At 37.9% G+C, this 15,288-nt stretch overlaps 1 protein-coding gene across 6 annotated transcripts in view; it reads left to right on the top strand.

The window, feature by feature from the left end:
* Window positions 1–15,288, top strand: part of CEP135 (centrosomal protein 135) — a 79,204-nt gene that overhangs the window by 55,346 nt on the left and 8,570 nt on the right. For 5 of the 6 annotated variants that reach the window (XM_032274261.1, XM_032274263.1, XM_032274264.1 and 2 more), the window contains 6 exons: window positions 936–1,104; window positions 2,550–2,660; window positions 2,940–3,125; window positions 8,765–8,974; window positions 10,469–10,671; window positions 12,383–12,487. In XM_032274261.1, the coding sequence (XP_032130152.1) occupies window positions 936–1,104; window positions 2,550–2,660; window positions 2,940–3,125; window positions 8,765–8,974; window positions 10,469–10,671; window positions 12,383–12,487 (984 nt within the window). Of the gene's footprint in view, window positions 1–935; window positions 1,105–2,549; window positions 2,661–2,939; window positions 3,126–8,764; window positions 8,975–10,468; window positions 10,672–12,382; window positions 12,488–15,288 lie in introns of those variants that run through there. The other variant, XM_032274265.1, reaches the window with a different exon arrangement.

Consider the following 15,288-nt stretch of genomic DNA (forward strand, 5'->3'; position numbering starts at 1 on the left):
CTTTCAATTTTCCCATTTTTGCCAATGGCAGCATCATTTTCTCAATCTCCAGCTTGAAAATATGTTATTCTCTTTAACCTCTCGTTTTCTGTCATCCACATCTAAACAGTTATATCTTATTAACTATACTTCTACATACCTACTTATTCCTTATTTTTACTATAATTACCCTACTTGAAGCCTAATCAGTAAAACTTGAGTTACTTTAATAGCCAATCTTGAATTTATTCTCCTTCTAAACCTATCTTGAGCGCTGTCATAAAATTTTACATTTTATGTCTAGTCTCTCTAGACAGATTATAAGCCACTTCAAGAAAAAGTCACTTGTTATATTTATTTTACATACCCTTAAGATTTTATATAATAGTGGGGATATAAACATTTAATAAATAATTGCCAATTGAATCTATGCTTTACTGTTTGTTTGTTTGTTTGTTTTGAGACAAGATCTCACCCTGTTGCCTAGGCTGTAGTGTAGTGATACGATCTTGGCTCATGGCAACCTCAGCCTCCCCATGCTCAAGTGATCCTCCCACCACAGCTTTCTGAGGAGCTGAGACTACAGGCATGTGCCACCACACTCAGCTTATTTTAAAAAATGTTTCTGTAGAAACAGGGTCTCCCTATATTGCCCAGACTGGTCTGAAACTCCTGGGCTCAAGCTGTTAAACTTTTAACACTTGACAGTTTTCTGTATTTACTTGACTGTTGGAATAATGCATTTTTTTTTTACTTTGTTTGCGTATAATTTATTATTGGTAGACCTCTAAAATATCTGTTCTGCCTAATTAACAGGTATCTTAATGCAGCAGTTACAATTTATTAGAATCACAGTACATTTGTATTCTAAGTATACTTAGACTATAACAGTTTTCTTTTAAATGAACTAGTTTTTAAAAATTTTCTTCATTATTTCCACATCACGCATTGAACAGCCAGCTAAAGGAAACATTGACTAATCGAGATCGTGAGATAAACAGTCTCCGGCGCCAGCTTGATGCAGCTCACAAAGAACTCGATGAAGTAGGAAGATCTAGAGAAATTGCTTTTAAGGAAAACAGAAGATTGCAAGATGATCTGGTTACAATGGCAAGAGAAAACCAAGTATGAATATAATGCATAAATTTTGGTAGTTTTATACTATTTAGTCATTGTTTGCTAAATATTAAAACTAAACATTTTTTTCTAAAATTGAATGATATAAATATAAGTGACATAAGTAATTCATTAAGGACAATGGTGTTTATCAAGTATTAAAAAATGTAGCTTAGGTCAGGCGTGGTAGCTCATACCTGTAATCTTAGCACTTTGGGAGGCTGAGGTAGGTGGATCACTTGAGGTCTGGAGTTCGAGGCCAGCCTGGCCAACACGGTGAAACCCCATCTCTACTAAAAATGCAAAATTAGCCGGGCATGGTGGCATGTGCCTGCAGTCCCAGCTGCTTGAAAGGCTGAGGCTGGAGAATCACCTGCACCTGGGAGGCAGAGGTTGTAGTGAGCCAAGATTGCACTGCTACACTCCAGCCTGGGCAATAGAGTGAGACGACATCTAAAAAAAAAAGTAGCTTAGAATGCTGCTAAATATCACAGGGTGTCTAACGGGTGCAACTGGTGTTTTCGCAATTTTGTTCTTTGTTGCAAGGAAACCTAAAGCTGGGAGCATGAAATTCTTTATGGCAGAAATCATTGTCACCTTACTGGGTGAGGACATCAACATCACTCTCAGAGCAAAGTTTCTGTGTTTTGAAGACTTGGGATAGGTTTTAATTATTTGTCTTCTGTCGGCTCTGAAATGCACCCGTAGATAAATGGATAAGTGTTTTAAAATGGCCAATACTGAAAGGTATTAGTTCTGTTCATGCTATTTTCTTAAAAGATTATACTGAGAAAACCAGTGATTTTCCTGTTTTAAATTTTATGTTTTATAAAAATAATTTTTAGTATTATTCAGCATGAAGCATATTGCTGAAATATTAAGATTTTTTTATTGTCATCCCCTGACTACGGCTAGCCCTTAGTGTAAATGCCAGATATATATGATACATTATGGGAAATGTGTGATAAAGTTTGGTTAAAAAGTCAAGATCAGATCAGATGTGGTAGCTCACGCCTATAATCCCAGCACTTTTGGAGACCAAAGTGGGAGGATTGCTTGAGCCCAGGAGTTCGAGACCAGCCTGAACATCATAGTAACACTTCATCTCAGAAAATTAAAAAAAAAATTAGCTGAGCATGATGACATGTGCCTGTGGTCTCAGCTTCTCAGTGGGCTGAGGTGGAAGGATTTCTTGAGCCCAGAAGGTCGAGGCTGCAGTGAGCTGTGATCATGCAATTGCACTCCAGCCTGGGTGAGAAAATAAGACTGTGTCTGGAAAATTTTTAAAAGTCAAGAGCAGCTAGGAAAAATATGTGAAAATAACGCTTAGGAACAGTTTTCCTTTTTTCCTACTCTATCTTACTACCCAATTTCAAAGGAATTATTTGAGTATAAATAAAAGTCATTTGGTTTGGTGTTCATTTTAGATTGTCTTTAATTTTCTGATTTGTAAGGAAATCTCACTGGAATTGGAAGCAGCAGTGCAAGAAAAAGAAGAAATGAAGAGCAGAGTTCATAAATACATAACAGAGGTGTCACGATGGGAGAGCTTAATGGCATCTAAGGTGAAAAACATTATTTAGGTTGGATTTAAAACTCAGGGTTTTTAAACTTTTTCATGCTTATTTATTCTATCTCTCCAATTAGATATTAAACATTTTAAAGTAGAGATCCTGCCTATTGCCTTTTTCTATTTCCCCCATAGATCTTAGTGTGGTGCCTGCTGAGATACCTAATGTTTCCTAAATTAGGACAGAATGCTCAGTGTGTATGTATTTACGACATGGGTGTTCCAGTAGGTGACAGTTACTAATTTAGAAACAATTTTATTATGGTTTAACCAGGAAAAAGAAAATCAAGATTTGTTAGACAGATTTCAGATGGTTCATAACCGTGCTGAAGACTGGGAGGTCAAAGCCCATCAAGCTGAGGGAGAAAGCAGCTCAGTTCGACTGGAACTTCTTTCTATTGACACTGAGAGGAGACATCTTCGAGAAAGAGTGGAGCTGTTAGAAAAAGAAATTCAAGAGGTAATATATTTATTTGTTTTGTAAAGATACTTTTCTTTTTTTTTTTGAGACAAAGTCTTGTCCTGTCACCCCAGACTAGAGTGCAATGGCACGATCTCACTGCAACCTCCGCCTCCTGGATTCAAGCAATTCTCCTGTCTCAGCCTCTTGAGTAGCTAGAATTACAGGCGTGTGCCACCACGCTTGGCTAATTTTTTGTATTTTTAGTAGAGACCACCACGTTGGCCAGGCTGATCTCGAACTCCTGACCTTGAGTGATCCACTTGCCTCAGCCTCCAGAAGTGCTGGGATTACAGGCATGAGCCACCGTGCCTGGTCTCAAAGATACTTTATTGACCTGAAGTTGTAAGCATTGATAAAATCAAGTTGTGGTAAATTTCTGTCATTCTCATAATTTGCATAGGAGCCCCATTACTTTTTTTTGTAGTAAAAAATACATACATCAAATTTCCCATTTTAACTACTTTCAAGTAGACAGTTCTGTGGCATTAGTACACTCACAATGTTATGTAACTATCACCATTATTTGTCACCCTGCTTTCTGTCTCTATGAATTCGATTACTCTAGGTACTCATATAAGTGGAATCACACAATATTTGTCCTTTTGTGACTGACTGATTTCACTTAGCCTTAAGGTTTACTTTACCTCAAGGTTCATCCATGTTGTGTAGCATGTGTCAGAATTTCATTCTTTGTTAAGGCTCAGTAACATTTCCTAGTATGTATGTACCACATTTTTGTTTCGCCATTCATCTGTCAGTGGACATTTGATTTGTTACCACCTTTTGGCTGTTGTGAATAATGCCGCAGTGAACATGGGTATACAAATATCTGTTCAGGTGCTTGCTTTCAGGTCTTTTGGATATATACCCAGAAGTGGAATTACTGAATCATATGATAATTCTATGTTTAATTGTTTGAGGAATAACCATGTGGTTCTTCCATAGGTGCTATACCATTTTACATTTCTAGCAGCAATGCACGAGGGTTCCAGTTGCTCCACATCCTTGCCCATACTTGTAATTTTTTGATTTTTTATTTTATAAGAGCCATCATAATAGGAGTGGAGCAGTATCTCATGGTGGTTCTGATTTGCATTTCCTTAACAGTTAGTGATGTAGAACATCTTTTCATTTGTTTATTGATGATTTGTGTATTTTCTTTGGAGAAATGCTTATTCAAATCCTTTGTTAATTTTTTATTCAGATTGTTTTAAATTGTTGTAGAAGTTCTTTATATATTCTGGAGATTAATATTTTAGTGTATATGTGACTTGCAAATATTTTCTCCCATTGTGTGGGTTGCCTTTTCAACAGTTTTTGATGTACAGAAGTTTTTAATTTAAATGAAGCCCAATTTATTGTTTTTCTTTTGATGCCTATACTTGTGAGTGTATACAAGAAATCACTGCTAACTCCAATGTCATAAAGCTTATCCCCTCTGTTTTCTTCTAAGAGTTTTATAATTTTAGCTTATATATTGAGATCTTTGATCCATTTTAAGTTAATTTTTACAATTAAGCTTTTGTCATAAAGACAGTCTGATAAAAATCTCATAATAAAACATTGAAGTTCAGTTAAAATGTAGGGACCCTGAGTTAAATTGATATACAATAGTTGGCCATTATTGTCATTTTTGTTTTGTTTTGTTTGTATAGTTTCATAATCTTTATCTTTCAGGAGAAAGTATTGACTATCTGTAGCAGATAGAATTATGGCCTCCAAAAAGACATGTTGAGTTACTAACCCCCAGTCTCTTAGTTGGAAAAAAATGTCTTTGCAGATGGAATCAAGTTAAAATGAGGTCATAGTGGATTAGGGTTAGACCCTAAAACCAATGGACTGATGTCTTTATAGGACAATGGATATTTGGACACAGGAAACACTGGAAAGAACACCATGTGAAGATGGAAGCAAAGATTAGAGTGATCCGTGTAGAAGTCAAGGAATGTCAAGGACTGCCAGTAACCATCAGGAACTGGGAGAAAGGCAAAGAACAGATTCTGCTTCAGAATCTCCAGAAGGAACCAAACCTGCCAACACCCGAATTTGGGACTTCTAGCCTCCAGAATTATGAGAGAATAATTTCTATTTTTTTTAAGCCACACAATTTGTTACAACAGCCCTAGGAAACTAATACAGATTATGGCATCAGAAAGTGGGTTGCTGCTGTAACAAACGCCTAAAAATAATGAAAGTGGCTTTGGAAAATTGGATAATGAGTAGAGACTGAAAGAGTTTTGAAGTTCCTGACAGAAGAAGCCCAGATTGCCTTGAAGAGATCATTGGTAGAAATATGGACATTAAAGGCAATTGTGATGAAGACTCAGAAGAGGGGAGAGCTGTAAAGAAAACTTCTGTCATTTACAGAATACACATATTGTCGTACTGGATTTTGTGGGAAATACAAATGTTTCCTCTGGTGATGTCTCAGACAGAGTTGAGAAAAATGTTAGTGGACACTGGAGAAAAGATGTTACATGTTATAAATTGACAGAGAACTTGGCTAAATTAGGGTCTACTGTTGGGAGAGAAGTAGAACTTGTAAGGGATGAACTTGGACATTTAGCCGAGGAGACTTCAAGCAAAGTGCAGAAGAGACAGCCTGGTTTCTCCCTGTTATTTATAGTAAAATGTGAGAGGAAAGAGAGAAATGGAGGAAGGAACTGAAAAGTGGAAAAAAAAAAACAAAACAAGACTTGAAGCCGGGCGTGGTGGCTAGCACCTGTAATCCTAGCATTTCGGGAGGTTGAGGCAGGCAGATCACTCAAGCAGTCCACCTGTGTCCACCAAAAAACTACGCTCAGTTGCCCAGCATGGGCAACATGGCAAAACCCCGTCTCTACAAAAAAATTAGCTGAATGTGGTAGCAGGTGCTTGTAGTCTCAGCTCCTTGGAGGGCTGAGTTGGGAGGATCGCTTGAGCCCAGGAGGTCAAGGCTGCAGTGAGTTGAGATCGCACCACTGCACTCCAGCCTGGGTAACAAAGTAAGACCCTGTCAAAAAAGAAAGAGACAAGAGAAACTAGGACTTGATGATTTTGGAAAATTCTTAACCTACCCAGATAGCGTTTTCTGGAGTGTGGCAAGAAAACCTTTTGGTGAAGAGATCAGATATGTGAGCCATGAATCCAGTTAGTCATCTCAGCAGAATCACTGCCAGCTTTGATTGAAAGAAACAGAAATGGGATGAAATGAAGGAAGGCTGTTGGACTTCTGGGATCCTACTAGTAGAAAACAGACCAACAGAGCTAATTGGCTACAAGTTCACTTTCAAGAAAAGGACAGAATGACTCTAAGGGTAGCTCAGAGACCAGCAAGGCCACCACAGGAAGCTCAGAGGCCGTTGGGGCTGTAGCTACCACCACAAGCCCAGACATCACAGGTCCAGAAGATGGAGCTACTGTCTGTCTCCTTGGTTTCAGAGGGCAAGGCCACTGCCCCTATGGGACTAGAGGATGGGACCACCCTGGCCAGCTCAGAGGACAGAGCATCAGAGCACCAGAGAATCAAGGCACAAATGGCTATTCTTGGGTTTTGAAATCTAATGGATTCAGCCTCCTTGGTTGCAGACTTAATTTGGACTAGTAACTCCTTTATTCCTTCTATTTTCTCCCTTTTGCAGTGGGACTGTCTGTTTCATGCTTATCCCACCATTTTATTTTGGAAGCAGTTTACTTGTTTTCCAGTGTTATAGGTCTGTAGTTGGAGGAGAATTTTGTCCCAGTGTGGTCCATATTCAAGAGTCTCACCCATATGTGGTTCAGATGATGCTTAGATGAGATTTTTGGTTTAGAGTTGATGCTAGAATGTTGGGATGGAATGAATATATTTTGTATATGAGAAAGACATGAATTTTGGGGGATCAGAGAGTAGGTAGAATTGTGTCTACCAGAAAGACATGTTGAAATCCTAACCCCCAGTATCTATCAACATGACCTTATTTGGAAACGGGGTTTTTGCAAATGTGAACAAGTTAAGATGATGTTGTGCTGGATTAAGACAGGCCCTAACCCAGTGAGTGATGGATTACAAAGTCCTTCCAAGTTGAGGGAAATTTAGATACATTATGTACAGAGAAGGCTGTGTGAAGATGGAGGCAGAGATTGGAGTGATATGTCTAAAAGTCAGTGAACACCAAGGACTGGCAGCATACAACAGAAGCTAGGAGAGAGGCATGGGACAGATTCTGTCCCTCAGAAGCTCTAGGAGGAGCCAACTCTGCTAACACCCACATTTTGGACTTCCGGCCTCCAGAACTGTGAAGGGATACATTTCTGTTTGTTTGTTTTTTTTAACACTCCCATTTGTGGTAGTTTGTTATGGCAGCCCTGGGAAACTCATACTCTATCTCTAAAAGTTTTTCTGTTAAGAGGAGTATAATAACTAATTAAAGGAATGCTTTCAACCTTCAAAAGAGTTTTTCAGAAACTATTCTCAACTAATCTTTATTTTGTTCTTTATTATTGTTCCTGTTCTTATATGGTATATGAAATTGGTTTTTACTAAAGTATAAATTGGCTTTTACTAAGTATAAACCAATTTCACGATACAATACTAACGTATTATATTTGGTTAGGGGAGCTTTTATTAATGCACTAAAAAGCTAAATACTTTTCTGCAATGGTTGAAATTGATTAAATCTTCACAGCACAATATTAGATTTTCAATGTGGATCCATGGACTTTTTTTTAAGAAACAGGGTCTTGTATATCACCCCAGACTGGGGTGGAGTGGCTTGACCATAGCTCACTGCAGCCTTGAACTCCTGGGCTCAGGTGATCTCCTGCCTCAGCCTCCCAAGTAGCAAGAACTATAGGCTGTGCCAGCATGCCCAGCTAATTTTTGTATTTTTCTGTAGAGACAGGTTCTCACTATGTTGCCCAGGCTGGTCTCAGACTCCTAGGCTCAAGTGATCCTCCCACCTCAGCCTCCCAGAGTGTTGGGGTTGTAGACATGAGCAACTGCCCTAGCCTGTTGAAATAATTTTATTTTTCAAACACAGAATTCTTCCCCAAACCTGGAAGTAGAGTTTATATCAGTTTGTATTTATCACTCATAATTCAAATTGTGAGAAATTTCAAATGTGGATTCTTCTAGAAAAAAAATCTTTATCAGTATTTGAAATTTTTTATTTCAGTTATTAAAATATTAAAAAGTTATATACTATTTATTTAAGTTAAATTTAAATGACTTCAGGTATTTAGTTTTGAAGTAAACCCCATTTTTGGAATTTAGGATTTAACTAAAGACAGTTGGGGAGTGATATGTATATATGTTACTTTTTCTTGAAATGGCATTATTGTAACAAAGATACTTTATAAAGGAAAAGTTTAATGCAACTTCAAAAACCCCTCGTATTCACAACACCCTGACACGATAATTTTCTTTTTTACATCTTCCAAATATATAAATATATACACGAGGTACTTAGTTATCATGATTAATAATTACACACAATTTCTTTTGTTAAGCATTAAATAGATCATCTTTAAATAGTAGGCAGCTTCCTGAGAGTAGTTTAAAATAAGCAAAAATTGGCTGTCATATTTTTCTAAAGTGGGGTTTTTGTCTGCAATCTCAAGTTCTTAAAATTATTGGGTTATTTTAACTTTTTACTTGTTTCTTTTTATTTTTTCAGCACATAAATGCCCATCATGCTTATGAATCTCAGATCTCATCAATGGCAAAAGCCATGTCTCGATTAGAAGAAGAGCTGAGACGTCAAGAAGAGGAGAAAGTGACAGTATTAAATGACTTGTCATCTCTTAGAGAACTTTGCATTAAACTTGATTCAGGCAAAGATATTATGACCCAGCAACTGAACTCCAAAAACCTTGAGTTTGAGAGGGTAAGAAAGAGAAATTGTCTTGGCACATTGTTTTATTGAGCCCTACTCTAATTGTTTTACTTTACCATTTCCCACGCCGTACATATATTTGTTTCCTTTTGGAGTAGTTACTCTTTTTTTTTTTGAGATGGAGTTTTGCTCTGTTGCCCAGGCTGGAGTGCAATGGCGTGATCTCCACTCACCACAACCTCCACCTCCTGGGTTCAAGCGATTTCCCTGCCTCAGCATCCCAAGTAGCTAGAATTACAGGCACCTTTTAACACGCCTGGCTAATTTTTGTATTTTTTAGTAGAGACAGGGTTTCACCCTGTTGGCCAGGCTGGTCTTGAACTTCCGACCTCAGGTGATCTGCCTACCTCGGCCTCCCAAAGTCCTTGGATTACAGGCATGAATCAATGCGCCTGGCCTAAAGTAGTTACTTTTGACTACAAGATTTTAACAACCAGATCTGACTACTTGATTTTTTGCCAAGATTTCTCTGGCAAACGTAGTGATGAAAGTGAGTTCTGTTTTGGAATAGATGGCTATCTAGGAGATTCTGAGTTTTCTGATTGTAAGTTAGGAACATATCCTAATACATTCTTTCTTTGTTTAAAAGTAAGACTTGAGGCCAGGCACGATGGCTCATGCCTGTAATCCAAACACTTTGAGAAGCTGAGCAGGCAGATCGCTTAAACTCAGGAGTTCAAAACCAGCCTGAGTAGCATGGTGAAACCCCGTCTCTACAAAAAATACAAAGAATTAGTCGGGCATGTGGTGTGTGCCTATAGTCCCAGCTACTTGGGAGGCTGAGGCAGGGTTCACTTAAGCCTAGGATGTTGAGGCTACAGTGAGCAGAGATTATGCCACTGCTCTCCAGCTTGAGCAAAAGAGTAAGACCCAGTGTCAAAAACGAAAACAAAAAGAAAAAAGTAAGACTTGAATAAAGGATTGAACAGTTCAGTGCTTCCAAAGTAGAACATTTTTCTCGATAAAAGATCTCAAGATATTTAAATCTTACTTAATTAAACAAGTCTATTTAGCTAGAATTTGCCACTCCCAAATGGAGGCATTACTTTAAATAACCGAGTGTGTGTTTTCTAACATGGATGTTTTCAGTTTTCACTCATCTAGTAGTATCTTTATTTTCAGGTACTGAGAAGCTACAATACTGGCTTTATTATGTAGTCAGAGTAAGCATATTCAACCAGAAGAGTCTCATTGCCCTTATGATTTTATGTTAATGACCTTCTCTTGACAAGGCAGCATGACTGAAAACTATTTGAGGGTTGGAGTAGATTCGATAGCCAAATAAGCCCATAGTAAATATAGCAAAGATTATTTTGAAAATAAAGTGTTTTTCTTATTCTTAAAGAAATGGTTCACAATTTTTAACCAATATCCAAAATGAAACAAGTGATGGATGAATAATTCCACAGAGCTATATTGTCAGATAATTTTTTCAGAGTAAATTTAAAATTGTACTGAAGTAATCTTACTTTGTTTTTCATGTAGGTCATGGTGGAATTAGAAAATGTAAAGTCAGAGTCAGACCTATTGAAAAAACAACTGTCAAATGAGAGACATACAGTTAAAAACCTTGAATCATTGTTGGCTACAAATAGAGATAAAGAATTTCATTCTCACTTAACCTCCCATGAGAAGGATACAGAAATCCAGCTACTTAAGGAGAAATTAACCCTTTCTGAAAGCAAATTGTAAGTGTCTTATGTCAACTTATGCTAAGAAAATTGCTTATGAAGGACAATTTATAAGTTTTTTTGAAGTGGAAGAAAGGTTAAGAACATGAAGGGTAGGCCAGGCGCAGTGGCTCATGGCTGTAATCCCAGCACTTTGTGGGAGGCCAAGGTGGGTGGATTGCCTGAGTTCAAGAGTCGAGACCAGCCTGAGCAACATGGTAAAACCTCATCTCTACTAAAAATACAAAAAAAAAAAAAAAAAAGAATAGCCGGGCGTGGTGGCGCACACCTGTAGTCCCAGCTACTCGGGAGGCCGAGGTGCTAGAATTGCTTTAACTGGAAGGTGGAGGTTTCAGTGGGCTGAAATCACACCATCGCACTTCAGCCTGGGTGACAGAGCAAGACTTTGTCTCAAACAAACAAACAAAAGGAATATGAAGGGTAGTACAAAACCAAAATATTTGTATCGGGGTCACCACCTGTGGGGGTCTGTCCTGCAGACCCTGACTCAATGATAGATGACTAAAGTACACTGACACACAGATATTATGCTTTGCCAGTTCAACTGAGTGTGTCCAGGCAGCTTACGGGCACCCTGGAGAGTGCTGTAAATAGTTGTGACCACTGACCTCCACACATGGGCCTCTCTGGCCTTTATTCAGCACACGTTAAGTGACAAAAACTCTGAGTCAGCACCACTAGAGAGAAGATTAAAGGACAGGTTCCAATGCCCACAGCAAACACCATTAGTGGCTAATATTCCTTGATCAACCTCCCCCTGAGAGAGTTGTCCAGAATGATCAAAGGTTAATGAATAAACAAGTTAGTTAGGTAAACCCCCACATTCCTTTGTTTCTACTCTAATTTATTTAACTAATGGAACAAGGCTGCCTTCAGCCAGCAACTATAGAAAAAACCCTTAGGCCTTCCAAAAGGGTTTGAAACCATATTCAGTAACTTTCTCTAATATTTTTCCCTTAATATTTTTACCACCACCCTGAGTGAATCCCCAGTGTTTGGCTTCTGTGTCTGCTGCTTTTGGAAATTCAGGAGACTGGCTCTAGAGAAACACTGTGTTGGGATGTGCAGACCTGTGTATCGTCACTACAGAGGTGGTACCGTGGGAGTGAATGGGAAGAGAAACGTTAGGAAAGCGCCTACATTTGAGGAATGAACAGAGGAGTCAGTGAAGGAGGGCGCATTCTCAGGAGAAGAGGTGGCTGTGTCTTCTGCTGTAGATTAGGAAAAAGACTAAAAAGGCTGTGAGATTTGACCCACATGTGTGTATTGATTACTTTGGGAGAGATTGATGATATATCTTTAGAACAGAAAGATTTAGACATATTTATAGGAAGAGAAAAGGAAACCCAGGTTAGAGTACACATGGAAGAATGAGTTTTTGAAAAGTACTAAAAATATTAATATTTCTCTTTCCAAGGCAAGAGTCAAGAAAGAGCCAATGAAGACACTTTACATCTTGGCGTTACAGTTTATGTCTCATTCAAATTTGCGTCCTTAGCATTGCTTTAGTCCTTAGCACATAATAGAAGTTCAGTAAATGTTTCATAAACTAAATGAATGAAAAAGAAAACGTGATAGAAGCTCTAGAAGTTTAGAGAATTCTTGTTGAAATGTCTTCATCTTCTCTTCATTAATTTTAAAAACCCACAGCACTTGACTCTACGAAACAGAATATTTATTTCTTGACTTTCTAAAATTTGTTTTTAAGAACTAGTCAAAGCCGGGAAAATACCATGCTTCGAGCTAAAGTGGCACAGTTACAAACAGATTATGATGCTCAGAAAAGACAGATCTCAACTGAGAGATATGAACGGTAAGGCAAATTTTGTTTACATTTGACAGTGTTTTTATGTGTTCTCTATCGTACTTCAAAAAGTATTTAATATGGCTTGCAAAAAGCAAACTTTTTAAAAAGCTGATACATAAAGTACATTTCTTTGGTAATTCTTCCTTTTAAAAAAGGCAACAAGTGTGGCAGAAGATAACATCCCTACAGTAACTAAAATAGCAAGTATTACATAGTGGATGCTTTATAAATATTTATTGAATAAAATTGTTTAATAATCTGAAAAATAAAGTAAAATAGCAATTATTGTGTAAATATTTCCTATAGCATTTCACGGGGCAAAATTAGAGCCCAAAATTATTTCAAAGAATATAGAGAAGGAACAACAACCCCTACACGGGCTCCAGAATATATGGTTCAAGTAGGATGCTCCAAATACAAATCATCATAGAGGTAACACTATTGAAGACAGAAGCAGCAGTTAGCAAATGTGGGCCAGACACTACATAAGCGTCTGATTAATCCTACCAGCAAATCTGTTATTTTACCTACGTTACAGGAAACTGAGATCACATAAATAGTAAATGGTAGGATGAAGAGTAAAACCAAACAGGTTTTAATTCTAAAACCTGTACCCATAACCTCTCTAGTGTATTCCCTACAGCTTAGTAATTTTCATATTCACTCATATTTTGGTTCATTTGCTTTATGTTGCAAAATTTAATTCCCAAGCATTACAAACCCGGAATGAGACCTGGTTTAAGAATTAAAACCAAAGTCTAACTTGCAAATCAGTTGCCAAGTTACTTGTCTTCCATTACTCTTTCCTACTACATTAATACCACAGACATCTGCATTCCTGAGATTTCATTCTCAAATAGTGGTCAAATTGCATGTTAGATCAGTTTTTGAGTTATTCTTACCTATTTACATCAAAACTTTTTAGTGATGTGCTATTTGAAGTATAGAGACAATTTGCTATGAAATAAATATTTATTATTTCAAAAAAAGGCCTGGTGTGGTGGCTCGTGCCTGCAATCCCAGCACTTTGGGAGGCCAAGGCAGGTGGATTTACTTGAGCCCATGAGTTTGAAATCAATGTGAGCAAAATGGTGAAATACCGTCTCTACAAAAAAATTTTGAAAATTCGCTGGGGCACGGTGATGGGTGCCTGTAGTCTCAGCTACTCAGGAGGCTGAGGTGGAAGGATTGATTGAGCTCAGGAGGTCGAGGCTGCAATGAGCTGTGATCATGCCACTGCCCTACATCCTGGGTAACAGTGAGACCCTGTCTCAAAAACCAAACAGAAAAGTAAGTCTTAGGTAGCAGCAGTGACATGAAGCAGGATTGTTAATTTCTTATAATTTAGAAGATTTAGTTTTCTAGTGCTAAACTGTACATATATAATGATTTGTATTTCTTAATGACAACTTAAATTCTCTGCAAATCAAAAGTCCTAAATCAAGCTATTTCCCAGGGTTATAGACCTCTCCACAATTCCTCCCCTTTTTCCTTGCCCCTAGCCCTCAATGAAACCTTGAGCCTCATGACCATGTCTTTCTTGCACCTTACTAACCAACTACATCATGCATTCTCAATGGTGCAGTATCACCCCGCATCCTAAAGGGAAAAAATTATTTCTTGGGGAATAGGGGATGGAGGTGGCAAAAATTTTTGATGGTGTAAGTTAGTAGAATAGTTTATGTCCCTCCAAAGGGCCACAGGACATAAGGAGTGTATTAAAATTTCACGGGGTGAAGGGATAATCTGGGGAGGAAAAAGTCTTTGAGAGAGTAATAATAAACAAATCTTGAAAAGCACTGAACTAATTAGAAATCCCAGATACTGAATAACTCAAGGCAGAAAGAGTCTAGGCCAGAGACTGTAAATAGCCCACAAAGGATATGGCAACATAATCCCCATTCTGGGTGGGGACAGACCCAGACACAGGGAAGGAAAGCATGAAAGAGAAAATAGATTATTTCCAATCTGACTTTTGAAGCAGAAAGACAGAAGTGGGCAAGATATATTTGCAAGACGATATGGTAGGCCTGGCGTGGTGATTCATGCCTGTAATCCCAGCACTTTGAGAGTCTGAGGCAGGAGGATCACTTGAGGACAGGAGTTCAAGACCAGCCTGGGCAACATAGTGTGACCCCTATTTCTAAAAATGTTTTAAAAATTAGCTGGGCATGAAGGTGTGCACCTGTAGTCCCAGCTCCTCAGGAGGATAAGGTGGGAGGATCGCTTGAGGCCAGGAGTTTGAGCTATAACTGTGCCACTGCACTTGACTCTGGGCAACAGAGCAAGCCCCTATTTTAAAAAAAAAGCATAGGAGAAGAACAAGTAAACCTAGCTCTGGGGAACATCAAAGTATAGGCAGGAGAAAAGGATCTAGTAACAGAACTAAGGAGAAGTCATCTAGGCAGAAAGAGAGCCAGGAGATGTAGTGTCATGAAAACCAAGGGTGGTTAATAGCACCAAGTCCCATAGAAAGGTCTCGCATGTAGGCATTTAATTAAACAGGTTTGTTAGAATTTTTTTTAAGGATAGAGAAGAAAATTAAATTTATCTGTTCTACGCTCCATAGTCACCATTAGCCTTTTTGAGTTTAACGTCTCGCCATCTCGTGTTTGTGTCTCTCTATGTGTTCAGTTGGTATTCTATTTATTTTCACTATATGTATATAGTGAATATATATATAAATATATATATATAAATTTTATATACACATAAAATTTATGTATATATAGTATATATATAAATTGTATATAATTTATATTGTATATAATTTATGTATTGTATATAATTTATATATATAAATTTGT

The sequence above is a fragment of the Sapajus apella genome, unplaced genomic scaffold (genome assembly GCF_009761245.1).
Source record: "Sapajus apella isolate SASKATOON/1434 unplaced genomic scaffold, GSC_monkey_1.0 scaffold5, whole genome shotgun sequence".
Lineage (NCBI taxonomy): Eukaryota > Metazoa > Chordata > Mammalia > Primates > Cebidae > Sapajus > Sapajus apella.